General features: G+C 41.0%; 1 protein-coding gene across 1 annotated transcript; it reads right to left on the bottom strand.

Annotated features, from left to right (window-relative positions):
* Positions 1 to 270: 270 nt before the first annotated feature.
* On the bottom strand, positions 271 to 21917 carry LOC307083335 (sodium- and chloride-dependent GABA transporter ine). The gene is made up of 13 exons (XM_079747185.1): positions 21415 to 21917; positions 13933 to 14067; positions 9649 to 9859; positions 9125 to 9257; positions 8627 to 8761; positions 8363 to 8466; positions 7968 to 8092; positions 6726 to 6838; positions 4195 to 4335; positions 3255 to 3354; positions 1476 to 1576; positions 983 to 1150; positions 271 to 530 (listed from the first exon to the last, which is right to left on the bottom strand). Exons 1-13 carry the CDS (start codon positions 21665 to 21667, stop codon positions 423 to 425), a joined length of 1827 nt encoding a protein of 608 aa, XP_079603311.1. The 5' UTR covers positions 21668 to 21917; the 3' UTR covers positions 271 to 422.
* Positions 21918 to 22365: the final 448 nt, after the last annotated feature.

Below are 22365 nucleotides of genomic sequence, written 5' to 3'. Positions count from 1 at the left end.
GATTAAAGGTTCCCTAATTGGCTAAAACTCAACCTTGTGGTGAAATGCCCAGTACAAAAGAATCATATAAGACGACTCAGTAGGCTTAGCCTTGACCTAATGAATCTGTTAAAGGGCCACTTGTTAGTCAAAACAGCATGAGAAAAAGTTTAAAAAGTTACAAATAGCTTATATATATATATATATATATTGAAACACAAATGGCATTCAATATATTTTGCTAATGAAAATAAGAATCCTACCAAAAAGTTAACATTACTCCCATAGAAACCTAAAACCAAATACCCTTACCCCAATTACCCTTAACCTAAAAACAAATTATGTAAATTGAGCTCTCTGCATATGGATGCCAGTTGAAGAACATATTAAAACTATGTTTGATGCATACCAACCCAGCACAGCTTGGCTCACCAGTGGCCAAGTCAATCATGGCTATTAATGGTTATCAATGGGAACTTTAATTTCTTCTCCTCTGGATGGTCATCTTCAGCATCCAGGTCTATGGTTGGCTTCATTGCATGTTTTATTCTCTGCGGAATGTTAAATGGAGGTTTCAGAAACAATTATACAAACATAACATACCAACATACATACATACAAACTTACACACACACACACACACACACACACACACACACACACACACACACACACACACACACACACACACACACACACACATATATACATTCACACACACACACAAAGGGTAGACTTCTGACATATATGATAACCAATATTACAGGTTCAACGTCAGGGTTTAGCTTGTTCCCACTCCTTTGGCACACAACGCAGGTCAATGCAGAGAGACATCCACATTGAGGGGATTCAAAGTTTTTGAACAGACGAGAAACTCTAAAATTACTTCAAGTCATGCGATTACAAAGAAAAATGGGGCAAGGCCGGTCCCACATCTCTGTGTGGTGGTAGAAGCAGATGTTGCGGAGAGAGTGAAGAGTGCGGGCGTTGGTGCGGTGGTTACCTGAAGCAAGGTGCCCTCGTTCCTCCAGATCTCCTGCAGAGCTCCCAGGGGGATCCACACGATGGAGAGAAGGGAGATCCCCCAACCCACCACGTTCGCCCATACAGGGAACACGTACTTTCCGTAGTGTGCCGGGCTGTACTGCGCGATGCTGGACACCAGGATGACCTGCGATTGCGTTTTTATTATTGAGGCATGACGTTGCTTTTATTCACGGCAGCTTATAGTGAAGGTTTTCTTATTGTCGCGCTGTGTGTGCTATGTTTCTGTATTGTGATCCTGGCAGCAAAACATTTCCCCATTCATGGACAATAAACCACCTGAACTTTGAGCCAAGAACCTTTTGGCTAGGTGTCTGACATCCAAACCTGACTAGGCCGTCCTATGTTCTTTTCATTAGTATACTATCAATATTGATGATAAGATCTAATCTCTTGTTAATCTATGAAATCGGAACTGATAGAAATCGTAAAGGAGCTAATAAATGACTCACCAGCACCAGGAGGGGGGTGGCCACCATCCAGTTAAGACGGAAAAAGAGGTTTGGTTCTTTCCCAAGCATTCTCCTTATCATTTTGGAGATTCGACCCACCCCTGGAACAAAAACCTACTCATTAACAAAATACTTTGAAATAATAACATTTGTGTATATAAAAAAAAACATACAGTTAATTAATAAATAAATTAACAAGAACTAAAAAAAAGAGGAGAAAGAGAAAGAGACAGAGCGAGAGAGAGATCCTGAACGGCTATACCAGTTTTTCAACCTTTGTTACGCTTACCACTGGTGGTACATGAGGGTACTACAGGTGGATTTTATTCTTTAAATGTATATAAAATGTATACATATATAATTGGTTTTGTTCAGTAAATGTAATATTATGGCTTGCTATTATTAAAAAAATACTGTCGCTTTGCAAATCTCATCATATGTTTTCCATTGTAATGTTTTCCATCAATGTTTTGTCTTCATTTGTCTTTGCTAAATAAACCTACTCAGGGCATTAGCAACGTTGCTGGGATTTCCTTCAACTGTTTCCATCTGGCCATGGCCTTTCTTGCAGTAATAATTGTGTACAGATTAGATGAGGGCACTATTTGCTCAGCCACTGCATGTGTATTTATAAATATGTACCATTGGCATATGTGGTGGTCCATTGAAGGTCTTGATAACAATTTAGTTGTACGCCAGAAATCTAAGGTTGGGAGCCACTGGGCTATACAATGCAGTACAAATGACAACTAAAGTTGCACACCCATAAAAAGCTAGAAAAACAAACAGATGAGGAGTTGAGCCGTTTCTAATTATAGTAACAGTTCTACAAGCAAGTCTTCAAAGGATAACTCTAGAGAGTCAGCTTCAGCTATTTCCTATGGAGCAATGCCGGCCTGTCAATGTCTGTCCTCTGAAAGGGTTTGTTTTGCCACTGACTAACTCTCTCTAGGATTCAATTCCATTAGGATGATGACACAACAATGTGATCATGTCAGCGGCAAAAAACAAAGCACTTTTAGAGGGTGTACATTGAGGGGAGGCTATTGCTATTGTTGATATCAGGAAGCAGCGGGGGGGGGGGGGGGGGGGGGGGGGGTTGCGTAATTGGCTGCCACCTCCCCTTACTGCAAAGCACCGGCAACACATGATGCCTTAGGAAAGCGCAGAAAATCACAATAGGCTACAGTTCACGATGCTGCCATCTGGTAGACGTCACCGGAGAATCCGGCCACGGCCCCCTAGACTCACAAACTGTTCTTTTCCCTAGGTCTTGAGGCTTCTCAACAAGACAACAGCACAGAGAGCGTGAGAGTTATCACCAAGACTAAAATAAGCTATCTCTTTAGCGTAATGCAAATCCTTCTGACAAATAATCATCATCATCATCATCCCACAAGCTGTGTGTGCACTTCAATAGAATAGACATAGACATATATAAAGACATATATATATACAGACAACGGCCTGGGGCTTCACAATGCGTGACAGAAGACAAATCAAAAACCAACAGTAAAGCTTTTGCTCCTTGCTTATACCCTCATCCACAGGTATCGTGATAGTTAGTGGAGTTTGAATGCCTTTCAAAAGCTTTGGTTTTCTGAAACAATTTTAGCTCGGATGTGGGACTTCCTGTTATTAACTCCAACTTTATATAAGAAAATTAACCTAACCAAAAAAACAAAGCAATGGGTTCGTCTTTAAGAGAGAGCGAAAGAGAGCGAGCGTGTGAGTGAGAGAGAGTGAGAAAAATGATGAGAATGAACGAATGTGAAGTACCAAAGATCCAGCAGACTGCCAACACTTCAAAGAAGGCCAGGAACATCAGGGAGACCACGGCAGTGTAGTGATCCATGAGCTGGAACACATAGATGCCCCCCTGAGAGAGGCGCAGTGAGAGAGCACGTGGGAGAGAGAATAGCAGAGCTCCTTATTTGTTTCAAGGGGCAATTGTAAATCCACACAAACAGTTGGCAAACCCCAAAAACAACATAGACAACAACAAACACGGAAGTTCCTATTATTCCATCGTTAGTGAAACAAAACACATCCGAATGCGAATGATACACGATCCATCCAAAGCTAAGGTGAGCTAGCTCCCACGATAGCTCCTTTTCACACATGCGTCATGGCAAGACAAACAAAGGTGCCCTCATAACACTGATTACGGTTCTAGTTTAATAAATATATAATGAGATACTGCCGCATTGGCCTTTGGCTCATTTACCAACAAGTTAAGGGCATCTTTTGTGGATTAAAAAAGCATTAGAACAGTTACAAATCTCAACCAACTTCTATTCTTATTCCTACTTCATTAATTTGGGATCAGCGAGTAAAAAATATAGTATTTATTTTAATTTATTTAAAATAAAATATATATAATAAGATTTAAAATTAATATAAAAACTGAATCACTGACTAAATCGGTGGAGCACAGAACTTGTCCTCCACAGATAAAGTGGATAAAGTGCTTATTAACCAGGAAAAACGCTGCTCACCTGTTTGCAGGCCAGTCTTACAGCCTCTTGAATATGGCAGTGACGTTGGCGTATCGCAGCAACAGTTTGAAGTAGTCAATGCGGCTCTATGTTTATCTATCTATGCAGATGAATGTGTTTAGAAAGAAGATAGAACCATGATGGCCTCTAGGTGAATAGGTCCCATAGCTCTGGAGAATATGAAGCAAAGAGGAGGCGAGGGGGTCTGTCCTTCAGCTCACCCTGGTAATGTGTGGGATGCCGAAGAGAAAGCACGCTGAGCAGACGGCCAGCACCAGCAGTTCCCTCCTCTTGAAGATGCGCAGCACCTTGGCCCCAAACTCATCCACGATGTAGGTGACGGCCACCTCCGCCATGGAGAACTGCAAGACAGGGGCAGGGACATGGAGATGTATTGTTATCATATGGAGATGAGTGATAACAATTCATCAGCGCAAATACTAAAAATAGTCTGAGGAAATATATTCCAAAACGTACTTTTCCGCCACAACCACTGTTTCTTCTTTTTGTATCAATGTAAAAATGTGTTTTTTAAGAGGTTGAGATAATTTCTTTACAATTCTTGCATGACTTGCTAGACCTGTTTTACAAACCTTGATGTCACCTGCTATGGTGTTGTGGGAGGTTGCTGACTTTCATTCGAAAAAAAAAAAGATAAGCCCTACATATATGCCCTATATATAAAGTCTTATATAAGCCCCTTTGTCAGCATCACAATGCTTTTGACTGGGGAGGAAAATGCTATGCAGCCCGCTATATTTCACAGAGGTTGAGTAATAGTAATTCAATGAGACTAGTTTCAGTAAAATTTACGAATCATATCTTCCCTCTTAATGGGTGGGCTTCGTTATTGCCAGCTATGTGACATGTTCTGCCCGCTGTGAGGGACACGAATCCAATAAACTGGGTAAAAGCTTATGGGCATGACTTGGTTTACTTCACGTTGGCAGCCGCCGCGAGTAACGTAACCGCTGGTGAGGAGGACATTGTTTCTGACTTGTTATCTACAGCGGTTTCTAGGTTAACTCTTAATAAAAAGTTGGAATTAATAACAGAGAGACTCACACATGGGCTAAAATTGGTTCAGAAAACCAAACCTTTCGAAAGGCATTTCAACTCCATCAACTATCGCGATACCCATAGATGAGCAAGGAGCAAAAGCTTTACTGTTGGTGTTTTATTTGTCTTCGGTCACGCGTTCTGCTTCCCCAGGCCGTTGTCTATAAATAAGTATATACAAGTCTGAAGTGCACACACAGCTTGTGTGATGATGTGATTATGTGTCAGGAGGATTTGCATTTTGCTTAAGAGATATCTGTTTGTTGTTTTGATGATAACTCTCACTCTCTCTGTACTGTTTGCTCGTTGCATTGCTATGGCTGGACTAGCGTATTTGTTTTTTCTTTCACTTATTTGGAATTATCCGAGGTACCTTTTGCAGTACTATAGAGAGGACACAGTAAGCTAAACTTGTTGTCTGCTTTTGTCACAACGGGGAAAGGGGGTCAGAGGGCCCCCTTTCCCCGAGGGTCACATGGTATAAGAGTCACGGTTCGCTACTGGATTCCTCCCATTATGAAACAAACATGACTACCGTCATGTTTGTTATTCTGGGATTATTGCCATGTATCATCATCTAATTTATCAATATCCTCGTCTGAAGATTCTCTACCTTTGTATCAGACACTCATTCGCTCATTTGCCATTCACATATCATGTAATCAACGCCCTGAAGAAAACTGGGCAGATTCTTCAGGCCAATCTGTCCCTGAACAAACCAAATAGATGTTTTGTCTATATCTGAATCTCTCTGGGTGATTCTGCCTTGGTCCCAAGCCTTAATATTATTAAATACTGGTGGCACAGAAGACTCTTAGTGTTTTTCCATGCTGGAATGTTTGTATGAATGGGTGAATGTTAGGCAATAATTGCAAAGGGCTTTGAGTGGTCGCTGGTTGGAAAAGCGCTATATAAATGCATTTGATTGACCATTCAGGGTTTGCCGCATTAAAATGTTAGTTAAGGTGGTGGGGTTTGCCGACAGAACGGGGGGGTTGCAAACAACATTGTCAAAATAACTGAAACAAGAACAATGAAAGATGTTGTGCAATTTTAACTATACAAATATTTAAAAGTAGAGTGCTAAACAACATTGTCACAATAACAACTGAAACAAGAACATCATTTTTTCCGGTTTTTTTTGACGACATAGTTAGGCGGCAGCCGTGTGTTGCTTAGCGGCCGCCTCAGCTGTAAAGTGCTGTGGGAAACCCTGTCATTTATCTTCCACATATAAATATCCTTTGTTTTTGCCAGTCTCTGCTGACCAGTTTGTAAATCTACTCCGAAACAGTTCGGGTTCCTTTAGTGACGTCAAAGGGCCTGTTAGTATACTCTTCGACAGCAGCTGGACAGCGGTTGTTGACGGTGCCCTCCTAGAGAGGGTTAAGCATCTCGGACGATTATAGTATCCTGCCACGGTGTGTCTGGATGTGTCATAAGCATCTGAGAGATGCTTATGCTTCCTTGTCTCGGACACTGTAGGATAACAATGAGGAACCCCCCCCCCCCCCCCCCCCCCCCCCCTTCTTCCAAGAATCCTCAGCCCAAAACAGTATCTTTCTCAAAAAGTGTTTGATTTTGGGCTGAATCAAAGTGACACTTTAATGATTTGCATGTGCAAACAACTTTAACCACAACTTGGGAGAAATGGCCCCAAAAGGTTGAGATCCACTGAGCTACACACACAAACCTGGCTATCAAGTCCGAGACAAAGCAGCATCAGGAAGAAGAGTGCAGCCCATAACTGGGGGACCGGCATGGTGGAGAAGACTTCTGGGTACACCACAAACACCAGGCCAGGGCCTAGAAACACAGGACAGACACAGTTAAAAACCACAGGTCAGGGCCTGGACTCAAAAAACCCAGGCCAGAGTCTAGAAACACAGGAAAAACAGTGTTAAAAACTACAGGTTGGGGCCTCAACAAACAAACCCCAGGCTAGGGCCAGGATACACAGCACAGACACAGTTACAAACCCAGGCTCTAAACAAAGCAGCTAAGACCCAGATGCAGATACAGTTTCAGTCACAGTTAAAGGGAGCCACAGACACAGAGACAGAGACACTTAGAACTCTGTTAGACATAGTTAAACCCAACCCCTGGCTCTAAAGGAGAGATCACACCAGAGAACGGTTACCAGAGCGGAGGTGTTGAACCCGCAGAATAAAGAAATAAAAAACCAGGAGAACGCCAGGAATGTTATACTGAGACGAAGCGGAAAATAAGCTCTTCTGCTGATCAATAATTAGTGGGTGCAGTTAATCATAAGGCCTTGAGCAGGACAAAAGAAGCATGCAGTTGACACCCAGACCTTGTTAATAATACATTCTTGTTCTTTCATGTGCGTCCTTGCGTCCTGCTCACACATCTTCACAGGGCTAAATAGCATTTTCTTTGGTCAAGGGTTTAAACAGTCGGTGCCTTGATGCCATCGATGATTCGAAACAGATAAACACAGTCACATCACATTTTTAAATGGTTGATCTTGTTTTTACTGGTGAAAATTATCACTTTTGGGGCAATATAAAGTATTCTGGTTCCTCTTGGAACAAATCCATTTGTTATTTTTTTCCGGGGGTTCTAATGTCCTGTCAGCCTCACATAGGTTTCTATTTTCAAACAAATATCTGGTTACGTTTTGTTTTTCTTTCAGTTGGAATGGATGCTTTACTAGCTCTTGTTCCGTCTCCAGTGTAGTTGTACTTAATCTTTAATGAAAACAGTTACTCAAACTTGTCAGTTTCCCATTAGCAGCATCTAGTGCCTTGAGTTGTAGCTACAGTTTTAGCTATGGACACTAGCTGGTAAAACCCATCCCAACAGAGAGAGACAGAGCCTATAGAATGGCAACAAAGAGCCTGCTACTGAGAAAGAGGCCAAGCAAGAGTACACAACTTTCACAACAACTGGCTTACTCTCTCTTCACACTCACCATCTGTAGCAATGTCATCCACCGGCAGGTTATGGACGTGAGCCATGTAGCCGATGGCGGAAAATATCACAAATCCAGCTAGTATACTCGTTGCCGAATTAGTGAGCGCAACGATTAGAGTGTCCCTAAAAGAAGGAATTAAGAAAGAAAACGAAGCACGGTTGGATATTATTTACATGTAATATAGATTATTTTTGGATCTTAAATGGTAATAAACACAAAAATAAAAATGGTGACAATACACATTTGAACTCTCATTTGTTTTTCAAACATAAATTTGGCAACACACGTTTGACTAGAAAAGCAATACTTGTTTTTCAGGAAGGAAAAGTCCCCAGAAACTAGTCCACATACCAAATCGGTATGCTTACTCTCGGCCCTGATATTCAACATACCGGAGGATGTTGTTGTTGAACTTGTTGTAACTAGCCAACGAGATCATGGAGCCAAATCCAATACCGATGGAGTTAAACACCTGGGCCGCGGCATTCACCCACACCTGCCGCAAGGACGTGGAAGGTCAGCCATTTTGTGATGCTGCCATGGGGCCCAAGGATGTCATTGCTGTGGACTACAGCATCACATGCTAGGGCACCACCTACAACTACTCAAAGAAAGATGATACTAAAGAGGCTCAAAAAAGAGTTTGAACACCTCACCTGGACTTCCAACAGCTTTCCCCAGACAGGGGTCAGGAAGTAGATAATGCCATTGACTGATCCAGGGAGTTGCACGTTGTTTATTAACAAGGCGAACAGCACAAAGTACGGGAACAGTGCTGTGAAGTACACCACCTGCTCGGCACAAACAAAGGGGAAGCAGCTGTCACGTGTGTGCCTTGTTCTCTATTAGTATTAGCCAAAATACTTTTTTCAAAGCTTTTGAAGAGCAATGTGGGAAGAAAATATGCAGAACACTGTCCAAATAAGTGTAAAAAATAATAAGAAATATTACCATAATAATAACAGTAACAGTAAATATAATAATAGGGTCATTATTATTCGTAATAATATGAATATCATAATAATAATACAAATTATGAATAATAATAATTATGATAATAATAATGACAATACAAACATATTGTTATTCACATGAAATCGTATGTAGTAAACATTGAGTATCTGTTTCTAGATTGATGGAGATGGTGCTCTGACCTTGCCGGTAGACTTGACGCCCTTGAAGATGCACAGATAGACAATGGCCCAGGCCACAAGGAGCAGGCCAAACAGCTCCCAGCGGACACCTCCGGCCTCCTCGATGCCATCCGTCTTCTCCAGAAGCTTCCGACTGAGAGACATAACATGTATGAAAATACAGAAATTGTTCATAGCGTTTTTAAAGACCAATCTACCGAGAAAATAACGTACGTTTGATCCTTCTTATCTTGTGTAGTGGAATTGTAATCAAGCTATTTAGCAGACATCCAAACCAACAGATTTAATTGTGTGTTTTGTTTTATCCATGAATTAGCAGATGGCAGTTAGGTGTCTGACTCATAGATGCCTGTAGGCTGCGGTCTTTGGGGTTTGAACTCTCAACTTTTTGGCTTTTTTCCAAACACCCTGACCACAAGCCCATCCTTTGGGGGAGGAATCTTTCTCCCATACCCAATATCAGTTCAGTGACATTTAACAGCCAAAGAAAACGTTGGACAAACATGACAGGACTCATTCCTCACTCAAAGAACTGCTGGCTGGCTGACTGCAGGTTGGAGGCGTTGCCAGTGAGACCACTTGAGCAGTTTTCAACAGCATTCCAGCTATTGCTGCAGGACTGCCAGGGCAGGGTTGTCCAGAAGGAGTTGAGGAAGTAAAACAATGCCCAGGTAATGATGACGTTGTAGTATGTACACATCAAGAAGGATATGACGGTGGTGGCCACACCCACACCTGTACATTGTAATGAGGAGGGGGGATGGGAAAGCCTGGTAAGTTTCCATGCACGTGATTGGCTATTGCACAATATGTGGTCATTTGACACAAATGAACTGTTCATGGACACATCATGTTTTACCTGCCTGGGGAAAAAGGTTACGCAATATATTTCATCTCAGGAACTATAGTGAGGTCATTTAGGGTGGGCGTTTTGAGTAAATGCTGAGTCATTACGATGAATGTGAAGTCATCAATAATTTATCTAAAGTAATTGAGTATGAATGATAAGGAATTTAAGAAGTTATTTCACAAGTCTGTTAAAGATTATATTATAGGTTTGAGAATGAAAAAAAGGTTACAAAGTACATTATGCTATATAGCCGCTTTCAAGTTCAAGCTCAAGTTTTCCTGCTTGCCCTTAAAGTTAGGGTAGGCATTTTATTTTGGAAGCATCCTTTGGTCAAACGAAATTGAATTGACATCCCAACGGCAATCAATAAATCAAATTTGTTACAACATTCCAAAAAAACAACCATTGTGATTTTGGAATCATTTCAAACGTCGTTTATCCATTAGGCCTGACCTTGAGTCAGCTTTTGACCCAATTCCTAGATGAAAACAAAGCACACCGATTGTTAAGTATCCCGAAAATGTGGCCCTGCTATCAAAATATTTTCATGTTGAATAGTGAAAGGCAGGAATGCCCCGCTCCATTGGCCCCTGCGTTGCTGGATTTAGAGAGGAAGGGGTAAGTGGAAAACAAGCTCTACGATAGCATAATGATCGCGCCCCTAACTAAACCCATCCCTGAGCTCCAAGATTAGCCAGAACCAACTGTCCACAGGCCACGACAGGCTCACTGCCCTTTGTGATCACTGTGTCGTTCACATTGAGTCGATCCAATATGCGGAGCAGCCAGACACTGTAGGTGGCGTAATGTTTTTGTTTTGTTTTTTCCGTCCAACAGTTTGTTCTTTTGGACCCACGTAAAAAGCCAGATGGTTTAGTTTAGACAGGGGTAGAAGCTTAGCAACTAAAGCAGTGGATTCCTGCCTGTAGTCAAGCATTCTAATTGGCCTTAGTGTCTGAAGGGTAAATAAGCTTGCATTGAAACATATTTTTTCAAACAACGTAGACAGAGCTACAAGGTAACTTAGGTAGAATTCTTGACTAATTTAAATGGTTTGTGAATTACTACACATTTGGCTACTGTGAGACAAAGTAAAAACAAAGTTTCGAGGTTGAGGTTTTGATCATGGCTGCTATGACAACATATGATGGGCTATATGGGATGTCATTAGAGAATTAGACACCTTTGTTCGGGTCTAGTAATTAGCTGCCTTAAAATCACTATTCCTTAGGGGATTTTACATCTAGATAACCATAACTAAACAACCAAAGTGTCATCCACTGTAATCAGAGTCTCTGAAGTGTATTATGGTTCATGATTATTCACAGGTAACGTATTGAGGACCTACATAATATTACCTTTAGTATCAATATATTTGATTTGCATTGTCATCTTTTCCAATTTGTAAAAACAGGCTTAAATGAGAACATCAGATGGCCATATGACCACAACCTTCCAAATTCAACACTTTTCATGAATTAAAAGCAAAAAATGCATTTTGTTACAAGTAATAATCATGTGATACATATATAAGCCTTCAACATGTATAATGCATGGTTACAATACATTTTAAAAAGATATTCTGAAATAACTACCTGCTTTTGTCCATTTGCTAGCACAGAGAATTAACCAGGCACAAATGATTGGATTAATCAAGGGACGGAACCAATACGTTTTGACCGGGTAGAATATCTCTGTCTCAAAGGAGAAACAACTATGGAGAAAAATGGTTTGTTAGCACCAGATAGAAAGCCACATCAATTTAGAATGGGGATAAGGGGGTACATGTTGATGGCTGTGTTCTTGTTAGGTTGGGAAAGTACATAATATCTGACCAGCTGACTGTGCATGACTGTGCGTAATTTGGTTCTATACTCATGGGGTGTGTGCATGACTTACGCCCTACAGTGATGGCGTTGTTGGTAAAAGAGTATCATTGTATAGGGACTTTTGGATTAACTATGCTTCCATTTAACAATGACAACAGAGAGTTGTGAGTTCACAATGCTCAATTTCTGATCCAAACGTATATAAACATGTCTAGGCGAAATAGGTAATGATTTTACCAACAACTTTCCAACAGGTTCTCAGCCATCAACTGATCTTTTGAAAGTGATGCATTTTTCAGTTGATGAAAACCAAACATAAGTAAACAAACATTGTTCATAAAACATTCATTTATTCCGACCATTGAGAAGAAGAAAGAACATATCAAAGTCCTGTGAAATAGACGAAGAATAAATCCGGCCTCCTAGGCTCCCGGTTCCCTCGGTCAAATGTCCATGGGAAATAACATGGCTTTTTTGAATGATCATAACAAACTCTGTAGGTGGCGAAGAAGTAAAAGCTGCTTCAAGTTTTAAACTACACACTCTTTCCATCTAGTTTCCATTGGCGTTTTGGATTTTCGGTACCGATAAAGTAGTTAACTATTATGAAGAAGCATTATGCTAACGCGGATCTGCTCAGACTTAGGACGTCACGGCTCTCCAAGTCAAGGTTGCATAGCAACGGCAATGTTTCATAGTTTGTCTTCACCAAAATGGAGTTAAGTGGCACTAGAGCCCGCCAACGGAGGTGTCACCAACGCTGCTCGTTCATATCTAAAATCGATCACATCGATCTAAATCCCAATAACAGCCGACACACGCTTATCACGCTCAATCCAAAAAGTTAAGTCGTGGAGAAAAGAGGCTGAACTTTGCCAGCGTTTAAGTTTGATAGACCACTGAAATCTCTCGTGAATTACCATCACTTTAGGTTGTGACTGGTTGCGAGCAAGGACATCTACTCTCCCTCCTCCCTAACAAGTATGACGTATGAATTCTGCGCAGATCGGAACTAGCTCCCGGTTAGCATTAATAATCGTTTACTACTTTAACGACACCGACAATCCAAAACCCCAGTGGAAACTAGATGGAAAAAGTGTGAAGTTCAAAATGTGACGCAGCTTTCACTTCTTCGCCACCTACAGAGTTTGTTGTGTACGATCATTCAAAATCGCCATTTTATTTCCCAGACATTTGACCGAGGTAACCGGGAGCATCGGAGGCGGGACTTATTCTTCAGAGGTCTATATATCCTTGGTCGTATTATTCTTTCTTATCAGAAGAACTTGTCTTTTCCCTTCTTTATGGTCACGTAGCTTTTGGCAATACCCAAGGACAGAACAACGATGACAGATATCAATATCTTTCTATATAACTAATACATCTTGAACCAGGTTATGTTGATTAGAATGATTTGATGATAACATTAAAAGCTACTTCAAAATTTGCCCTTTGGGAGTGTCCACCAAGATGTATGCCAGATAAAGCATGTCTCCATTGAATGTAATTAACATTAACACATTCCATTTTTGTTTATATAATGTTGATGCTAAATACAACGATAACCAACAATCTCTGCCTGGAGATTATGGTCTTATGGTATGTTTGTATGGGATTTATTGTCAAAAGAGTGCTATTGTTGTTGTATTCAGCATAGAAATGGTGGGGCAGACAATCAAAAATGGAATTGTGTTTCTGCCAATACTGCATTTAGATACAATATATAATAACTAATGTTTTATGTATGGTCCAATGTTAATTCCTGATTGATATTCCTCTCTGGCAGATACAAATACAACACTCTACTAGTAGTTCTAGGTGTTTTGGACACTGGTTGCATGTATGATTAAATTTTTACCAAAGCAAATATTGTCGACCGTGTTAAAGGTGAGAACACCTTTACCTATTGTTTCAGCTTGGTATTGTTTCTAATCAGGTGGCGAGAAGGGAGTGACTAGTGATAACCCTATATTTGAACAGATAGAATACCACAAACAGCCTTCTTTTTTTTAATCAATATCCAAAAACCCATTGGTTATTTTATTGTTTTGAACATCAACTGACCTGACTAAGAAACTAAATGTACATATTGTGACGTGTAAGGAGGCTTTGCATTTGAAGTGACTCACCTTTCAGCAGGGGGCATATTTTAGCCAGAGCATGCACAGGGCCAAGTCGTGTGTACTGTCCAATAGAAAACTCCATGAACAGAAGAGGGATGCCACACAAGAGCAGCATGGTAAAGTAGGGAATGAGAAAGGCACCTGAAACAGTTGAATAGAAATCGCAAAAGCATTGTATTAAGGCATGCAACAGGTTCATGGTTAAAGATGAGGTAAATTGTGCGTGCAGAAGGGAGTCGGCTCAGTTAGCGTTTGCTTCACTTTATCCGCTTCCATTGACTTGCAGAGTTACAGTATGGTGACTTTTAGGCTACATATTATGAGTGGCATGCACAATTACATTATCAGCTGCTCCTAGCTGGGTTGTTTATCACAGATAGATGTGTGATGGCCCTCATTTAAAAAAATTGGATTGAATTGGAGAGTAATTAAAAGTGTATTATTTCACACAAACAGAAGCTAGACAAACTGTATTTCTGCAAGCCAATGGTAGCAGTTTATTGAAAGGAAATGCTAGCCCAGCCATCTCCCCTTCTGGATATACAATTTGCAATTAAACAATACGTCTGACTTAGATATCTCGGCGAACCACTTTAAGGTTCTTGGTTTAAAAAACACCAATTACGCAACCTCTGTGAGCAAGCCCTTAGCTGCTACACAATGAGAGGTATTTCAACTCACTGTAAGTTGCTTTCGACAAGTGTTTGCTGAATATTGTATTTTGTTCTTTTTAAGCTTAATGCCTCCAATTCCCACACTCCCACCAGGTTTCAAATTGACGAGGACTGAACCATCAACTTTCCAGTAGCAAGACAACTTGCTCCCTCTCCTGAGTTACCACAGCCAGCCTGAGTTGTCAGCACGACTACTAACTAAAAACCCCATAAAAGTCCAACACCAAATCTTCCACTAAAACATGAGCATAAAATGATCACATTTAAAAAAAACATTGTAACAGAGAAAGGTTAAATGGAAGTGTCATGGGAAGACATCGTCTGAATATTTGCTGAATCATGATGAGTAAGAGGACATTGCCTCTGTATTACATCTAGGAAAGAGTCACATTAAATGTATATAAACGTATGTTCTTGTTTTCTTTTTGGTTTGTTTTGCAAGTCTTTGCAAGCTTCCTTGTTTGAGGTAGAAACTACCTCGAGCCTCACTTTTTTGAAACATTGCGATTATTGTGTTGAAACCTGAGGCTAGAACGGATGTTACAAGTGCTTGTTAAAACAGCCCTCTCCTGCATTTGCATTCTATGGTATTGTGTTTAGAATTGTGTTTTTTATTTGTTACAAGAATTGGATAGACTTAGAATCAGAAAAGCAAATGTATTTTGGAGACTGCGCTTATCAATGCATTTCATATATATATATATATATATATATATATATATATATATATATATATATATATTTATTATACATTAAAAAAGGTTTAACAAGATTTAAGTGTAATATATGACAGTGATGTAAGGATTCCCATCAAATAGAGTAACAGGGTTGCATCTCTTTCAGTTCACTCAGAAGGGACAATCTATTGTCTATAGTAAAAAGAAATGTGTATATATAATTTAGCATGATCTACATGTTTTAAATGTATTACCATATTTCCAGAATATAAATTGCCTTTTTTTTTCTTATATTGCGACCAGGTAGCCTAAGCATGTTAAGGTTGCAACAACTACCTGGATGGGATTATTAACTCAAAATGAACTTGACTGTGTTTAAATCATGTTCAGATCATTTTCAATAGGTAGGACATTTTTTAAATTTTAAATTGATTTCTACAGAGTTCTTGCACACCATTGAGCGCTGCTGAAAAGCAGAGGCGCTACCGTGCCAGGCGTGATGCTGATGAACAGAGGAGACAGCAGTGCTTGGGGGAAAGAAGTGGAGGAAAGATGTAGAAACAGGGAAGAAGAAAAAGCAAAAAGACTGCAGTGTGAGAGAACAGCGCGCCCAGCGAAAAAGGTGGAAAGAGGCTCATAAGAGGAGTAATGCCTGGAAAAGGGTACTTGAAGGATTAAACACCCCTCCAGTCAGCCCTGATCCTCCAGCCAGGCCAGAAATCCGAGTCAGGCCAGAATCTCCAGTCAGGCCAGAATATCCAGTCAGCTCTCAACCTGGGACTTCAAGGTCAGGACATAAGTTTAGGTTATTGAGGAATGCAAGTGAGTGTAAGCACAGATCATAAGGATATGTAAAGAAGGGTAAAGGAACTGTATCTGTACAATGAACAGTGAAATAGGCATCACTTTTACTTGATAGGTATAATCCTTAATTATTACAAGTCAAAAGATATCCATTTTCGATAATGAAACAGTATTGTAGCTATCTGTATGGTGTTTGCTATGACTATCGAGTACCACTGCATGCACCATGTATTGCTAGTACTTACTACATATGTATCTATTAATTACTGGGTTACTACCCTCAAATAAGTTGCTACTGTGAAATCAATAATGAAAGTATTTATATGGTTACAGTTAATGGCTGGCGATGTCTATTTTGCTGCAGATGAAATGGTTAAGTGACAATATATTTATGTTTATATGTCTCTTTTAGGCAACATGATCTTGGGATAAGAAAAAGGAGGGCTGCCAAAGCAAAATTAAACAGGGAGTTGCAGAAACCACAGGATCAGTTGAGTAAAGTCGAAAAACGAGCAGAAAAATACAGAAAGCGGCTCCAATGATCAAAAAAGGACCATCCATCTCCAAGATCCAAAGTCAACAAGTTGCTTCGGGAAATCTCGGGCACATCCCTTAGGAGAACCCTATTGTTCCATACAGCAGTAGCTGAGGAAGTACATACCAAGTACGCACATTCAAAGAGAGAGAGTGACAGACAAGTCATTGCAGGAATAGTCACCACCAAAAAAACTGGCAAATGAAAATGTCTGCAGGTACCAGAGGAAGAAGCACAAGGGGATTGCTGCCACACTGAGAACGGTGAGACTGTTCCTTTCACGTGATGATGTCAGCAGGATCACAACTGGAAAAAAGCAAACGGTGACAAAAGGAAAGAAGAAAATGCAGAAAAGATTACTGGTGGATTCATTGAAGAACCTCCATTTGAAGTTCCTGGCTGAGCAGACCAACCCCTGTCTATCATACTCACTGTTCTGCACACTTCGCCCCTACTGGGTTGTGCATCCAACATTGGCAGATCGTGAAACATGCATATGCAAACAACATGAAAATCTAGGCTTTATTGCCAAAAAGCTTCACCAGATGCACATCATTGACACATCCAATTTGGAGAGCCTGACACAAGCCATGATGTGTGGCACCACAAGCAAGCAATGTATGTATGGGGAATGTGAGGAATGCAGCAATAAGTAGAGTTGGATGTCTCGAGACCGGTCTTGGTCTCGAGACCGGTCTCGAGACCACTTTTACGTGGTCTCGGTCTTGTCACAGTCTCGACCGTCTTTGGTCTTGGTCTTGTCTTGGTCTCGGATCCCTCGGTCTTGTCTTGGTCTTGCGGTCTCAGGTCGACAGAGTGGTCGGGAGATTTGCAACAAATAATGTCCATGATACAAAACATAATATTCGATAATGCAACATTAAATTATTTCGCCTTTCACGCCCTTCAAATGCAACCTTTCAAATGCAACCAATCAATGACATACATGTATTTTTGTTGTGATTAAGAAACTGGCGCTCATCCAATCAAAAGACGCAAGTGTAGCCAGCGCGAAACGTTAGGTTTACGTCGTAGCTGTCAGTCTCAGTCAGTCCTACAGTAGTAATAATAATGTCAGCGAATTCTTCCATCATTAAATTTGCATTCACCGAACACAAAGAAATTTGCAGTCCAGGGGCAACAAAGAAGCATTCTGCAAAATGCAAGTTTTGCAAAGTCTCTCTAACCGAAACAGCCGGGACGACATCAACGTTCACCAGACACCTGGAGCGGAGACACCTGGAGAGGTAAGCTAGCGGTATAAATTATTTAGGGGACGGATATTTTTTTGCAAGCTTCAGTTCTTTGCAGACTTACTGAAACATTTTTGGCTAAGAGTGTAACTACATGCTAAGTACAGGTTGTTGGTTTTTTTGGTCTCGGTCTTGGTCTCGTCTTGGTCTCGTCTCGACTTTGTCTTGGTCTTGACTCAGTCTGTCTTGGCCTTGGTCTCGTCTTGGTCTCGGTCTTGATACCCTCTGGTCTTGGTAGTGTCTTGGTCTTGGTTTAGGCGGTCTTGACTACAAGTCTAGCAATAAGACCTATGCACTCACAAGCCACTACAGAGCCACCGATCGTGTCTCCTACCTTCAGTGGGCCACTGTGGACAAAGAGCACAAAAATGATCCTGGAGCAGCCTCAAAGATCACTTTGAAAAAAGAATTTGAATGCTCCCAAGAAGAGCTGGTGGAAACGTTTGCCATTTTGCTCCAGAAGTTCAGGCGCCATCTCTTTAACATCAGGCAGCAATATGCTTTCTCACGGGCCCTGAAGCTGAACCTCCCTGCAAATGAATGTGCAGTCCATATTGACTTCTCAGAGAACTACGGCTGCAAGTACAGCGCTGAAGTACAAGCTGTCCATTTTGGTGCATCACACCAACCGGCCACTTTGCACACTGGGATTTACTATGTGGGGGGGGGCATCTGCCCCTACCTCCTTTTGCACTGTATCGGCATCCAGACTGAAGGGACCACCTGCCATATGGCAACACCAGGAGCCCATCCTGAGTGAAATCCGAGAGAGATTCCCGGATGTGACAACCATCCATTTTTTTAGCGATGGCCCCTGCACACAGTACAAGCAGCGTGGTAATTTTTACCTCTTTTGTACTGAAATTTTCAAGAAGGGGTTTACAAGAGGAACCTGGAACTATTTCGAAGCCAGCCATGGCAAAGGTGCCCCAGATGGTGTGGGTGGCACATTGAAGAGGAGGGCCGACAGGCATGTCAGCCAAGGAGTTGATATTCCCACTGCATTGTCCATGTACCAAGCTCTGAGTGAGGGACAATCGAAGGTGAAATTGTTTTACATTCAGAAGCAAGCTGTGGAGGATGCAGTGAAATAAATGCCAGCTGACCTTCAAGCTGTAGCGCCCACCATGAGGCTCCACCAGGTGGTCACTCTTTCACCTGGGAAAATTCTCTATCGTGACGTCAGCAGCATGTGTTCGGCAACAGGGAATCTGGAGTGTGATTGCCAAAAAACAAAGTGCTTCAGTTTTAATCCCACAGAAGACCCCATTTACAGCACACCAGAAGACGGGCAGTGGCACAGTCCAGAGGTTGTGGGGAAATGGTGTGCCCTGGTGTACGACCACATCATCTACCCAGGGATCATCCAAGAGGTGAATGAGACCCACTGCCAGGTGAAATGTACATCCTTGGAGGATGTGCTGTCCCTCATTCCTCCCCCAGAGAACGTTACTTCACGCCACATGGCCATCGCAAGAGAGTAATGGGATACTCTGGCCAACCACGAAAATTAAATCTGAACATTATAAGATCAGCTTTTTAAAATATTGATCAGTTCATGACTATTTTTGATATGCTCATTAATTTTAATGCCAGGTTGTCGGCCTACTGTAATATGACTATTTTTTATGTTTGTCCATTGAATATTTGATCAGATCCAGTTTGTGGTCTTGTTGACATGTTTATTTTTTTATCATTCCTACTCATCCTGTTGATCCTTCATCGAAACGATATATACAATATTATTAAACAACATTCCTTTGGTCCTGAGTATTTATTTGTCACATTTATGTCATGATCTACAATCAAAAGTAATGCATCCACTTTGCGCAACCCTGTAACTCTAATTTCAACCCTGTTGCCATATCATTTTTATTAAAATAATCTTAAATTATTTTCTCAGCTCACAACGGTTTAACCTATTGTCCTTTTAATAGTTTGAATGATTATATGCATAATGTCTTTGAGCAAATATTTGAAAATAAATACTGAAATTAGTAAAAATAAACGTGTGTGAAAAGTTGGGCAAGATAGATTTCAAAAGTTGCTTAAATTAATATAAGTCAAGTCAAATCTGAAATTAAATGAGTAGTCAATGTGAATGTGACTTTCTTTTCTTAATGGTAAAGGATTTATTAAACAATATTTTAAAAGATACCTTTTTCAGGTTCCTGAGTATTCGTAACAGGGTTGCGACAAGCATAGCACACAACAAATAAAACATCTCATAAAAAGTGTACCTTTGATGCCTGAGCTGGACGAATCAAATTATTTGATGGTTTATTACCTGTTTTTCTTAAATACATAACAGAAAATTATAAAAAAAATAAAGGGTCAATTTTTCAGAAGTGTAGATGCCTAAATTGTCCTCCAATTCTGGAATGACCCAAGTGGCACTCCAGATTCCACAGGGTAACACGCGTCAATGAGAAGGTGGATGGTTCCTGAGGCAATGAGTCCCTACCGTGAAGCAAGCAACTGGAAATGTAACAAAACTAGTAATTAAGCTGATGCTTCCATCCCATCCGACTCACAGTTATTGATGGACTTAAGGTGGAAAGACATCGTGGCACCTTGTCTAGAGGACATCGTTAATATTTAGGCTGGGGGACAAGCACCCGATACTGAGCCACAGAAAACACAATTTACACTTAAGATGAGGCAACAATTAATGGATAATGAGCAAACCTCAGAATAGAACTAAGATGTTTATATTGCATAATAGATCATAGTAACAAAGAACGGGAACCGGTTTGATTTTAGAGTTGTTCCGATGCCAACACCAGTAGCGTAAAATGCTTCAGATACCTCCTAAAATGCAGTATCGGGTATCGTTGAGTCTGCAAGTCTATGCTGCTATCCATACCATCAAGTGACTAGAGCATTTACTACACAGGCAAAGCACATCACAAACATGTGAAGGGTCATGTTGCGTTTTTCAATGGTCGGAGGTGGGAAGTCGGTAGTGGGAAACAATTTGTACATTTTTGTTGAGCGTGAGTCGCCATGGTAACTGAACTGACAATTGTTCATTCTCGGAATTAAGATTGAAAGACAGACAGGCAGGCATACAGACAGACATCGACGTTTGGGGATAATAAACAAGTATTTTTAACTAAACAAGACCATACGAAATAGCGTATTGATAGTCCCCACGATTGAAAAAGAGATGATTTCTGTAAATATGAATAGATTTTGGACAGGGCAAAGGCTTCTCGCTTTCTCATGATTATTAATTGATACACAGTCGGTAATTTGTATCATGTTTCTCTCATGTCAATCTGATGGGCTAAAACATCAATCAACTTTATACGATTATCAATTAACTTGGCAATGTTTTTGGCAGGTTTACCAAAGCTTAAAAGTTATTCATTGAGCATGTACTGCCCAATCCTTCACTAAATTCACGCTACCATGATAATTGACAAAATGTGAATTTGCTGATATGCCATGGACCGCCAAACTTGCAAATGTCCCCTGATTTCATCCTAGGAACTGTGCATCTCGTTGTATTGTTAGGCCTGTTTAAGCTACCGCGACCTTACCTCCACCGCTCCTGTAACAAAGGTAGGGGAACCGCCACACGTTGCCGAGTCCCACCGCGTAGCCCACCGACGCCAGGATGAACTCCAGGTTCCGAGCCCAAGTGGGTCGTTCTTCTTCAGCCTTCTCGGGCATGGTGTTGTCCAGCCGCCGGGGGTCGGTGCCTGGAAGCGCGTCTGTTTGATCTAGATACACTTCGATAGAAGCAGCTGATACCTTGCCTCTGGATATTGTGTTTTCAGCTCCGAGACCCATTTGTGTTGTAATTTATACGCTAAACCTATACACACCATCCGCCTAGGCGGGGACGAGGTGAAAGTGGGGATATCAGAAGCTGATGGAGACTTCAATTAATTACTGCCGGTCGATTCAATCGATTAGCCAATGATTTAAGACCCGGCTTCACCTCATTTATTTAAATCTTGGACAACCTCAGAAGATGCACACGATGCGGCGACGACTATAGAAAGGTGAATCTCAACTACCAAATCCAGCAAACCATTACTAGTGATTAAATAACGATATGTTATATAGGCCTACTGCTATTGTGTCTCCAGTGGCTCCGCGCTGACAACTGTTTCCATAACTCCCACATGTAACAGCGCCGTAATAAGCAATACATAATGTCTCTCGTGTAGCTCGCTTGCCCTTTTAAATTGAACAGTACGGAAAGCTAAAAGGAACAAAAATGACCCACCACTGCCCACTTGGGTGTATGCCAATGAACAGATGTAGGAATGTTTGAGCATAAATAATAATTGTATAGCATCACAAGAAAGGAGGCCTACGATATATATAATAAGTAATATTTCATTTTAATTATAGTTTTTCTTCTCCTTTCCTCGCCTTCTCCCTCTCTCTCCCCCCTCCCTCTCCCTCTCCCTCTCTCTCCCCCCCTCCCTCTCCCTCTCTCTCTCTCTCTCTCTCTCTCTCTCTCTCTCTCTTGCTCTTGC

This window comes from Pollachius pollachius, assembly GCF_949987615.1.
Source record: "Pollachius pollachius genome assembly, chromosome: 1".
Classification (NCBI taxonomy): Eukaryota; Metazoa; Chordata; class Actinopteri; order Gadiformes; family Gadidae; genus Pollachius; species Pollachius pollachius.
The sequence above is the reverse complement of the archived record's forward strand: the minus strand, read 5'-3'. Positions and strand labels throughout refer to the sequence as shown.

Excerpts from the sequence above, each read along its gene's own strand:
- LOC307083335 (XM_079747185.1), bottom strand. The coding sequence starts at position 21,667 with ATGGGTCTCGGAGCTGAAAACACAATATCCAGAGGCAAGGTATCAGCT. Across the intron at positions 14,068-21,414 it reads TTGTTACAGGAGCGGTGGAG|GTGCCTTTCTCATTCCCTAC; the intron begins GTAAGGTCGCGG and ends CAACTGTTTCAG. Across the intron at positions 8,467-8,626 it reads GAAAGCTGTTGGAAGTCCAG|GTGTGGGTGAATGCCGCGGC; the intron begins GTGAGGTGTTCA and ends TCCTTGCGGCAG.